The 11,728-nt window shown below is 50.2% G+C and overlaps 1 protein-coding gene across 1 annotated transcript in view; it reads right to left on the bottom strand.

Moving 5' to 3' along the window:
* Positions 1–10,444: 10,444 nt before the first annotated feature.
* Dop1b (DOP1 leucine zipper like protein B) overlaps positions 10,445–11,728 on the bottom strand; it is a 79,169-nt gene continuing 77,885 nt past the window's right edge. The window contains exons 37-38 of the mRNA XM_051191918.1: positions 11,441–11,570; positions 10,445–10,899 (exon numbers count right to left, since the gene is read on the bottom strand). Of these exons, the coding sequence (XP_051047875.1) occupies positions 10,648–10,899; positions 11,441–11,570 (382 nt within the window). The 3' untranslated portion in view covers positions 10,445–10,647. The remainder of the gene's footprint in view (positions 10,900–11,440; positions 11,571–11,728) is intronic.

Genomic DNA, 11,728 nt, shown 5'->3' with positions numbered 1-11,728 from the left:
TGGCAGTTTGTCCATGGCAGTTTGTCCTACATAACCTCTTCCATAAAGATCGTTCTATTGACTGAGAAACAATACCAAGAGTCTACAATGCGAGTTCCAGGACAGCCAGGGCTGTGACACAAAGAAACCCTGTCTCGAAAAACAAACAAACAGCAAAAGTCCCTGCTGTCTGTCACAGACTACTCTCTTCCTTTCTCACCCTGTCTGTCTGTCTGTCTGTCTCTGTCTCTCTCTGGTCCCCACTCTGAATGGACTCTCACTAACTGCCCCCAATAAATCCCTTGCTTGACATTCTTGTGTGGTTGTCAGAAGCTGTCTTTGTGGGGCTACAATTAGAAGGAGCTGAGCAGCTCATACCTGAGTGTGTGTTGGGGGGGGTGGATGAGGGAAAGGTTAGCTATAGACGATAAAGAAAAGACAGAGACACAGAATAAAATCGGCAGGGCAGATTCAGTTAACACTGAAATGCCACGAGTTTATTTTTCACCACTCTTATATACCTTAACCCAAAATGGGGAACACAATGTCATGTATACGGAACAAATGGACTTTTCTTCCTCACTTATTCTAGGGGTTCAGGAACCACACCTTAGCTTCAACTTCTTGTTCCCTAGCCTTGAGGATCAGTAGTCACACCTAAGATAGCCAAACACCATACTGTAGCCACACCTTTGACCTTTAGGTCTTATGACTTGCTGGGGGAAGTTTTGAACTCTGTTCTTGAGCCAAGATGGAATGCAGCCCTATCTTTATGGGCCCCCGACATGTGGTGTTGCTTCTACAGCCATCCTTGTCCCAGAGCCACCAAGTTACTCTGCCACATAAACCCTGACAAGGACATTCATAGATCCTGGAACTATGAACTAGGTCTTTGTTCCCATTTTGGCAGGTATTGGGACCTATGTGCTGGGCCGTTAGGTGCCTCTAACATGTCATCAGCTATGCTAAGTGTGAGTGTTGTAGCTCTGAAGGAAAAGCCATCCCCAACAGATGTGTCACAGCTCTGCTTCAGGGAAAGATTTCCCTAGTGCAAATGATGTTACAGCTCTGACGGGAAAGGTATCCTGGCAGTTCGGAGCCAATAAATACCACAAAACCACACCACACAACAGACCTCACACAAGAGATGTATTGGGGGTGGGTGGTAGGAGGGTGTCTGCCTGCTTAGGATGGTTAAGAGAGACCTCATCCTTTGACCTGTATAAGTGACAAGTGGCCTATGTCTAAACCCTTGGAAAAGGGATTCACCCCCAAGTTATGTCAATATCCAAATGCCAGCTCTTTGTTCTCGGAAAAGCAGGTAACTGCCTGACTGAGTACACCAGGCCCAGGAGATGGAGCTACACAAATCCCCCAACCCCTCCCAAGACAAACAACTTGCCAACCTGAGACCAGTGTCCCTTGCTCAGACTTTGCTCAACTACATGGTTATTGCTTAACTTTGTAGTTTTTGCCTTTATAAACCCCCTACAATCGAGGCTTAGGACCTTCCCCCAAAGTTATTGTGCCAGCTTGCTGGACGAGCTCCCTGCGGAGGCTTATATTCAATTAACAAAAAACTGTGCATTTGCATCAGTGAGTCGGCTCCTTGTTCTGAAGGGACCAGACCCTCACCCAGCCCCAAGCTCTGGCAGCCATGACAGGCTGCAGAAAAGACCCAGCAAGATGTAGGTCTCTGACTCGGCAACATGAGCCCCTGACCTTGCCTGACCTTGCTCCAGTCCTTGTGTCGAGGAACCAATCAGAAGTTAGCTCTGGAAAGCGGAGTGTAGCAACCGCCCTGAGATGGCCTTCAGGCATAGCAGCCATTCCCGTAGCAGCCCGCCAACTGGTCAATCAACATGGGACAGATTGCCCAAACCTGGAGGAACGCCAACTCTGAGACTGTTGCTATGGAGTTAGTGAACTCGTTAATTAATTAAAGACTCTTTGCATCGGAGTGGGTCTCTTGGTGATTTGGGGGTTCAGAGTTTGGGCACAACAGGTGGTCTTTTGGGGGACCTCATGGACTGAGCATAACAAGAGCAAGCTTAGGGATTGGTGGGATTCTGTGGTCAGACTCTGGCAAACTCAGGGATGGGATTGGAGGGATTCTGTTTCTTGGCCCTGGTCTCGGTGTTAGGAATACCGATGCAGGAATATGGCACGTGGCAACCTCGGCAGGTCCCACGGCAGGTGAGAGATGGTAGTGTGTGATGGACAGCAGGCAGATGGGAAACAGACCCGCAGTGTGACTTAGGTGGAAAGTTTTATTGAGGGGGAGGTAAGAAGTTAAGGGAAGGAGAGAGAGAAAAGGTGAAGAGGCGGCACAGAGACGGGGGGAGGGGGGGGAGACAGACAGAGCTGCCTCCTCAGAGAGAGGGCAGAAGAAGACAGAGTGGGTGGAGGTTTCCTCTTAAGGGGCCAAGGTAGCCTGCCAAGCCCAGAGGAGAGGCAAGTTCCCAAGGGGCGGGGCCAGCTGCCTTCCTTAGTTATTAAAACGGTGAGAGGTATGAGACAGGGTCAGAGTTTATGACAGATTAAGCACGGGAGTTATAAACAAAGAGAGACACTCCGGAAAAGTGTCTTTTCAATGGAGAGTCACATTTTATTTAGGCATCCAGTGGTCGCCCGGACCCCAGGGAGGGCTTCTCTGTCTACTTCTAGCTGTCCTGTAGTGGGCTGTGCTTCTGGCTCACTCTGTAGGCCAGGCTCACAGAGATCTATCTGCCTCTGCCTCCCAAGTGTTGGGATTAAAGGTGGCCGGCGGCGGCACTACAGCCGGCTAAGGATCCCGTGGTTTTCTAAGTTATACTGTCTAAAGAGCATAATCCGCAACAAGTTTGAAAAGATTAATCAAAGCTAAAATGTAAGGAAAATCATCTGCCCTTGTTTACTTCCTTTTCTCACTGAGAATTTCCTTTGTGAAGGCAACTGTAACTGTTGCTACTTGTAGTGTGTAGCTACTGTGAGTGTGTGGCTTTAGCTAGTGTCGACAGTCCATAGGCTGAAACTCAAGACTACAAACATTCTGCTCCCAAGCGGGAGAGCAGACACTGAATGAAAGAACGGACGTGAAAAAGGAAAGGGCATGATTGCTCTCTGGTATGGTGTTTGGTGGAGGAGAAGGTTTATTATAGACAAGAGGGACTCTGCATCTGGCAGAGTGCAGAGTGAACATCCAGAGCACGTGGGGAGAGGGGGGAACCAGGTGCAGCAGCCAGGGGACCCCAAAGACACAGCAGCTCAACCCTCTGGGCTGGAGAAATTTGGGGGGGGGGAGGGCGGAAGGGCCAGTAGGACCCTGTAGGGGCTGAGGGGTGTTGGGAAAACCTGGAACCAGGTTCGCTTTGAACTGTTAAGTAGGCATCTCAGCCATTTGCCCTTGGGTCTGTGATTTTAACAGTCTTCACTGGCAGTTTGAGTCGTCTTTAGGGAAACACACGTTATCTCTGCAGGCGACTGTCTTTACCAGTGGTGTTGAAATATCTTGACACTCCTCAGGGAAGGCAACGGAATCCCGGGTCTAACGGTCCCTTCTGGTTCCCTTTCATTTCCTTCCTCGCCTTGGAAGCCCTCCTCGGTGCTGTGACCCCAGGACGGGCTGGTTTCCAGGAAGTCGCGGCTGGGTGGGGTAGTTAAGGAACCATTACTCACAGGCTTTCCCTGCTGCTTTCCTGTTCCGCTTTCTAAAAGGCAGGGCTGGCAGGCAGGGCTGAGTCTGAGCAATTTCGGTTTCGATTCCTGGCTCTGCCTCTGGACCTCAGCTCCGCTGCCTTGGGAATGAATGTTGACAGGGCAAGAAGAAACGAAACCGTGCATGTGCGGCGCTAGGTACCCTGCCCGGTCCCTGTAGGAGGGACCGATTCATGCCTGTGCACACGGCCTTCACTCACCCCGAAGTTCTTTGTGCCCTGAACTCTGCCCTGTTAGGACACCCAGTTGTCTCTGGTGCCTGTTTCCCTTGGCAGTCACCACCTCTTGCCCCGTGTAGAGTCAGCTTCTCTCTTTCTGGGAGGAATGGAGCCAGCTCAGCTGACTTCAAGGTGGGCACAGAAACTCATTCACCGAGGAGAAAGAAATTATCAAACGGAGGCACAGACAGACTGGAGATGTAGCTCGAGAACGTGCTTAGACCTGGGTTCGAGCACGCGCAATGCATAAGCAGGACAGCGTTGCATGCAATCCCAGCATGTAAGAGGTACAGGCAGGAAGATGGCTGCAAAGTCAGCCTCAGCTACAGAGACGGTTTGAGGCCACTCTGGGAGAGATGAGACCCTGATTCAAGAAACAAAGACAAAACAAAAACAAGACACTGAGGCGTACGTAGGGTGTCAGCCAGACTGAAGCCATGTGGGTGGAAGGTGCTGTGGAATAATCCTTTGGTACGCTGTGAAGACTCCTTGTTCTCACAGGTTAAAGAGCCAGCTGGTGCCTTAGCTAGGCAGAGAGAGGTTAGGTGACAGAGCCAGACTGAGGGGACAAAGGGACAGGGAGCAGGACGAGTAGCAAATGAGGTGACAAGCCATGTAGCATCACATACAGCAATAGAAATGCTTACGTTGCAAGACTCAGTGACAAGCCGGAGCTATCGGCTGAACATTCGTAACTAAACTAATACTAAGTCTCTGTGTCATTTACTGGGGAGCCGGCGGTCCTCTATAGGAAGCTGAGTCAAACTCAGATAAGCAGCGTGCGCATGCCACCATCCATGTCTTTGAAAGTGAAGATGCAGACTCAGCCACCTTTCTTCTTGGGTACGCCGGATAAACGGACTCGGTGAGATCCCCGTTAATAAATGCAGACTGTTCTATTCGGTATTTGCAGAAATCACTAAGTTGCTTTAGAGGCCTGCTGGGCCTCGGGCCCTCCCTCCGTATGTCTAGAAATGAGTTCGGGCTAGACTATAGGGTTGCTGGTGGTTGCTAAAAACCAGCATTCCCCAGGGACTCGTGAAGTGGGCTTCTTATCCTCCAAAGGAGTCCCTCCCCCAAACACTCACTCACCTTATAAACCCCTATGCCTCCCTGTGCTGCCCAGATGCTGGCCCACTCTCCTGAGCGCTGCAGCTGGTGAGGGGCGGGGACAGCTCTGCCACCTGAGGGGTCCCATCCCCCTCTCCCCACCATGCCACCTTCCTCAGCCTGCTTTCTTCTAGAACCCAGGGCCACCAGCCCCGGGATGGCCCCACCCACAGCGGCCTGGCCCTCCCCTCTCGGTCACTAATCCAGAAAATGCTGGATCTTATGGAGGCGAGGTCCCCTCCTCTCAGATGACTTTAGCTTGTGTCATCAGCCCAGTGAGAAATTTGAAAACTCCACGCAGACATCCGTGGAAGCTGATGAGACAAAGGTATTGAATTCTGTCTTTTCCATTTTCTTATATTTATTGTGTGTAAACGGGTGTCTGTGTATATACCTACATGTGTGCACACACGTGTGGATAATCCCGCCTTTGCACACAAGTGATGTCTGAGGGCAGCTTTTGGGAGGAGGCTTCCAGGTGACAGGGTGTAAACTCAAATCACCGTGCTTGGCAGCAAGTAACTAAATCAGCTGAGCTGTCTCACTGACCACAGGTTTTTCTTTCTTTCTTCTTTGTGTATATGAGTATTTTGTCTGCATGTGTATCTGTGCGTCATATGTGTACAGTGCCCAAGGAGACCAGAGAATGGCGTCAGGTCCCTTGGAACTGGAGTTACGACCATTTGTAAGCTGCCACGTGTGTGCTGGGAATTGAACCTGGGACCTCTGTGAGAGCAGGGTCTTAGCTAGGGTTCTTAATGCTGTGAAGAGGCACCATGACCGTGGCCGAGTCTTCAATGTAATTTAATTTAATTGGGTTGGCTTGCTCACAGTTTCAGAGGTTCAGTCCATTGTCATCATGGCTGACAGCATGTGGCATGTGGTGCGGGAGTAGCTCAGAGCCCTACATCTTACAGACAACAGGAAGTCAACTGACTGTCACACCAAGTGGCGCTTAAGAAAAGGACCTCAAAGCCCTCCCACAGTGACACACTTCCTCCAGCAAGGCCACACAAGGCCACACCTCCTAACAGCGCCATGGCCTTTGGGGGCCATTTTTTTTTTTCACACCGCCACATTCTACTCCCCGGCCCCCAAAACGACTGTAGCCACACCATATGTAAAATGCGGTCAGTGCAATTTCAAAAGTCCCCACAGTCTAAGCGGTGTGTAAAAGTCCAAAGTTCATCCAATCTCTTACCTGTAATCCCCCTGTAAAAATCAAGTTCAGAAATCAGATCACACGCTTCCAATACATAATGGCCCAAGACATACGTTACCGTTCCAAAACACAGGGAAGGAGGAAGTATAACAAGGAAATACTGGACTAGAGCAAGACTGAAAACCAGCCACGACAACCCTCTGCATCTCCATGTCTGATGTCAAAACGCTCTTCAGTTCTCCAATTCTGTTCTCTCTCTCGGGCTGGTTCCACTCAGATAGCAGCTCTCCTCGGCAGGTACCCCACGACTCTGGCATCTCCAACATCTTGGGGTCTCCAAGGCAACCCAGGCTCCAACTCCACAGTTTCACACAACGGCCTCTCTCGGCCTCCATTCAGGGACACCCCGACACATGCCTGGCCTCGGCAGCTTTCTTTAGCATGGAGATAGACTCCACAACCCATTTCTTCTGTCCTTCACCTCAGAACCTCGCGGCCGCGGCCTAATCTTTTCTTTAGCTCCTTTTCTTTTTCTCTGGGCGGGGTCTCGCCACTCCCTGTAGAGTTCTTAATCTCTTCAAGGAGCTAACCAGTTAAGAGGGATGGAGCTTCCTTGTGTCTCCTTCTTCTCCAATATTTTTCCTTAGTCGGGTTTCTCCTTTTCAGTACGTGTATCTTCATTGGAGTTAGCCCCGGTAACCACACGACAGGGTCTATACTAGGCTGTTTTGAGGTTTCCTCTGCCAACCGAATTAACCTAAAACTCTTCACTTTAACCTCAGGCAGAGTCTTTTTTATTTTTTTGTCCTTCAGACAAGGGCAGCCACATTCTTCACAAAAGTATCACAAGAATGATCTCTAGGCAGCATACTAAAATCTTCCTCTGAAAGCTCTTGAGGCAGCCCCTTCCCCATAGGCCAGTCATTCTTAGGATGACTGTCTCCCATGCCCCTGCTAGTGAAGCATTCCCCTGCTCTCCAAACCCAACGAACCAAAGCCCAGTTTCCCCCAGACTGTCACAGCAATCCCCCAGTCCCTGGTACCAACTTCCCTCTTGGCTAGGGCCTCTACTGCTGTGAGGAGATGCTGTGACCATGGCGACTCCTACAAAGGAAACCGGTTACCTGATGTGGCAGCTTACAGTTCAGAGGTTTCGTCTGTTAGCATCATGGTGGGGAGCGTGGCGGCTTGCAGACAGACGTGGTGCAGTCTACACACCGATGAGCAGGCAACAGGAAGTGGACTGAGGCCCTGGGCGGTGCCTTGAGCATATATGAGCCCTCAAAGCCCGCCCCCACAGTGGCACACTTCCTCCAATGAGGCCACGCCTACTCCAACAAGGCCACGCCCCTAGCCGTGCCCCTCCCTTTGGGGGCCGTTTTCTTTCAAGCCACCACAAGCAGCCAGGGTTCTTAACTGCAGAGCTATTTCTACCACCCTTCCCAGTTTTCTCTTCAAACAGCTTTTCACGCTTAGTTTTCTGCCTCAGCCTCACAAGGGCTGGGGCTGTAAGGGTTTGTCTGTCTTGCCCGTTTTCCTTTGAGTGGAGGTGTTACTGTAGCCAAAGCTGGCCCAGGCTGGCAACGATCCTCCTGCTGCAGACTCTCGTGTGCTGGCATTGCAGGCACGAACCACCGTAGCCGTTTTTTGTTGTATGTTTTGACTGTGATAGGTGAGCTGGGACGATTTCCTCATACTTCAAATGGTTTGCACCTCCCAGTGTGAGCAGATGTGAGTCACAGAACTTACACTGTGACTTCAGTGATCCAAATCTACAAATGCTTTTGCTTTAAGCATACCCCCTTGACCACAATTCCCACGCAATTTCCAACAGGTAGTTGTTTTAAAGTATACTTTTCAGCCCTTATTTAGGCAGGCCGGGTCCTGTGAGCCCCTGTGCTGCATTGAGACCAAGGACATAAACTGCTTTTCTATTGCACAAGGAATAAAACGCTAAGAGAGGGCTGTGATGGCTCGGTGGGTAAACGTGCTTGCTGCCATACCTCACATCCAGAGTTCAGTCCTAAGAGCCTACATGATAAAAGCGAACTGACTTCCACAAGTGACCTCTACCCTCCCCACCCAGCCCCACACTTAATTAGATTTAAAACAAATAATAATATTAAAGCCCCACTTCCAAAACAGGACAGAGACAGAGAAGGGTAGTTCTATCCAATCCGGGATTCCCAGCGTACAGTAGGCATGGGCTCCAAGTTTTCTAGGAGGACCGTGCGCCTCACGAGGCCTGGCGAGTAGAACACACTGTGCTCTCGCCCAAGAAGTATCACTGACCAGGCAGGTCAGGAAGGCACACAGCACTCCCTGGCAGAGTCAGATGTGGCTCCCAGCCAGGATGTCAGTAGGGTAGCTGGCAGAAGGCAAGGAGGCTTGGGAGAGTGAGATCCAATGCCCATGAGCCAAAGGATTATTTTAGTATCCAGCAGTGTCAGCCAGCGTAAGGACATGGGGAGGGGGGAACAAGCAGAGGGAAGAGGCCAGAGAGGCGGCAGTCCTGACCCCTCCCGGCGGCCAGTGGTGGCGCCAGCCAGGGTCACAACCGTCAGAGTGTGAAAACCATACACCTCTTATGCAGTTGGATGGTGCAAGTGTGATTTTAGCGGGCACGAATTGAGCACACCCAGAATGAGAGCAGGTCTCAGTATCCAGGCTGGCCTTGAACTTGCTAGGTAACCGCGGATGAAGACCCTCTGGTCCTCATGCCTCAATCACATAGTCTGCGGGTGCCAGGCAAGCAATCTACCAACACAGACAGCTGTATCTCCAACCCTGGGCATTTACTGTGTGTGGGCGCCCGTAAAGATGGCTGCACTCCATCTTGGCACAAGGACACAGCTGCCAGCAAAGTCACAAGACCTAAAGGTCAAAGGTGTGGCTGCAGAAGGATGCTTTGGCTGTCTTAGTCTAAGTAACAACAGACCTGAATCTGAGGCGTGGCTACTCCTGACTCGAAAGGCTAGGGAGCAAGACGTTGGAGCTAAGGTGTGGTTACTGAACCCTTAGAATAAGTAAGGAAGCAAAGTCTGCTCCATATACATGATGCCGTGTTCCCCTTTTGGGATAAGGTATATAAGAGCTGTGGAAAGAAACTCGCATTTCAGTATTGACTGACCTGCCCTCCTGACCTTCATTCTGTGTCTCTGTCTTCCTTTATCGTCTATAGCCAGCCTTTCCCTCATCCACACTCCCCCGCTCAGGTACTTGGGGCTGCACGGCTGGCTCCGACTGCAGCCCCGCAAAGACCGCTGCCGACAACTGTTCTCATCTTTTGTTTTGCTTTTATGACCCGACAGAAGCCCCCCCCCCCCCACGCCCTCTATCCAGTCTTCCTTCTCTGTTTCTCTTCACATACATGTGGGCCTCCCCGGGGTATCAGCCACCCGTGGTATATCAAGTTGCAGTGAACTAGGCTGCTAGGCTCCTCCTTTTCTGTTAAGGCTGGGTGAGGCAATCCAGTAGGAGGGATGGGTTCCAAAAACAGGCAAGAGTCGGAGACAAAACCTGTTCCTACTGTTAGGAGTCCCACAAGAAGATCAACTTACACAGCTGTAACATATATGAAGAAAGCCTAGTGTTTTTGTTTTTTTTTTTTAAGTTTCAAACTGCAATACAAAAGCAAGTGCTTTAAAGGCCATTTGTATGAAATGTTAAAAGTATACTTTTGATAACCATCAAAAAATGTTAAATTATATATGTACGTGTGTGTGTATGGTGTGCATGTATGTGTGTGTGTATGTATGGGTGTATGTGTGTATGCATGTGTGTATGTGTGTGTGTAGGTATATATGTATGCATGTGTATGTGTGTATGCATGTGTGTATGTGTGTGTGTAGGTATATATGTATGCATGTGTGTGTGTATGTAAGTGTGTATATGTATGTGTGTGTATGTATGTGTGTGAGTGTGTGTGTGTGTATGGAGGTCAGGACAGCTTTTCAGGAATTGGATCTTTCTACAATGTGGGTTCTGGAACTGAACTTGGGTCATTAGGCTTGGCCACAGGCTCCGGTACCTACAAAAGCATCTTGTCAGCCCCCCACTTTCATTAACCCTTTTATTACTCTTTGTTTATCGTGTGTGTACATGATGGAGGTCAGAGGACAATGTGGGGGATCCCTTCTCTCATCAGCCGCTCTGTGGTCCCAAGGCTTTTACGTGATGAACACCCTGGCCAGTCTAACAACTTGTAACGTTTTAGATAAACAGACCTTTGCGTTTGCTTTGATAAAGAAAAGGACTTACTCTTCTTACATGACAGGCATGTGTGCTTAGATGATATATTATTTTTATTTCCGTCACATATACCGAGGAGGAAACGCAGACTGAGACTGAATTATATTACACGGCATTTAAGGGAGGCTGCTTGCTGACAGCAAGCACCTGAACGGACTTCCAGGGCTGTGGTAGAGTTGGTTCAAGTCGCCCAGTTCCTCCTTCCCAGGACAGCCCTGTCCTCCTTGGGCGTCAACACCCTGGGTACTCCAGGAAGTCACGCTCCACGCACTCCTCCAGCTGCTGCAGGACCCTCGAGCTCTCTGTGACAGGGAGATCTGGCACTGAGGCTCCCAGAGCATTGGGGGGCAGGTGGCTTTGGGTCTTGAAAGCACAGTTTAACGTCTTGAAAAACGGGATCAACTGCTTGATGCTAGAAAGGGAATGTTGGCGCAGGAGAGGGAACTCGCTCTCCCTGGTGGCCTCATCAGAGCTGCCAGTTTCCTGCAGAGAGACCCAAAGCCAGGATCACATCCTGGGTCTTTAACCTGTTCCATAGTAAACACAGTCCAACTCCAGGCTCCTCCTCTTAGACTCAAAACCATAGAGCAGCCTGGGAAGAAAACCATCTTCTACATCACCGTTACTCGGGGAGCTTTATTCACAGCAAGAAAACAAGGGACGGAACTTATAAGCTTCAAAACTGAGAGGAGAGTCCTAGGTCCTTAGAGATGAAGGGACATTCAGGGCTTTGTCACTTTGCCTCACTTCGTTTTTGTATTTTTTGTTTGTTTGTTTTTTTGTTTTTGAGATAGTGTCTTATATAGCCCGGTCGGCCTTGAACTCACTACATGCCAAGGAGGACTCTCCTCTTGGTCCTTCTACCTCTACTAGTGCTAGGGTTACTGGTGTGCACCACTCCACTCTGTTTCTGTAGTGCTGTGGATCGAACCCGGGGCCGTCACTGTGCGTGCCAGGCAAGCATTCTCCAGCTGAGCTACGTTTCTGGGCCTACGAATGCTGCTTTGAAAAGGAAAGCACTTACCCCGTATTTTGATCGGAGAAGCTCTAGGATCCTCACAGTGTGGGGTCTACACTCTTGGTGGCTCTCTTCCAGCTCTGACAGGGAGGCGGGGTGCTCTGTGTCCACTTCGGGGACAAACGCCCATCTGTAACTGCAGGGGACAACCAAGCCAGGTGTGCTGAAAGAGCTCGTGTGTCTCAGGAGCTGACTATTTCCATAGGCTGCACTGTATGCCAGTCAGTACAATCTATCTCAGTTCTGTTGACCCTAACAGAAATCCCGCTTCCCGCGGTCACTACCGCTCAGTCT

This window comes from Phodopus roborovskii, unplaced genomic scaffold (genome assembly GCF_943737965.1).
Source record: "Phodopus roborovskii unplaced genomic scaffold, PHOROB, whole genome shotgun sequence".
In the NCBI taxonomy this organism is placed as follows: domain Eukaryota; kingdom Metazoa; phylum Chordata; class Mammalia; order Rodentia; family Cricetidae; genus Phodopus; species Phodopus roborovskii.
The sequence above is the reverse complement of the archived record's forward strand: the minus strand, read 5'-3'. Positions and strand labels throughout refer to the sequence as shown.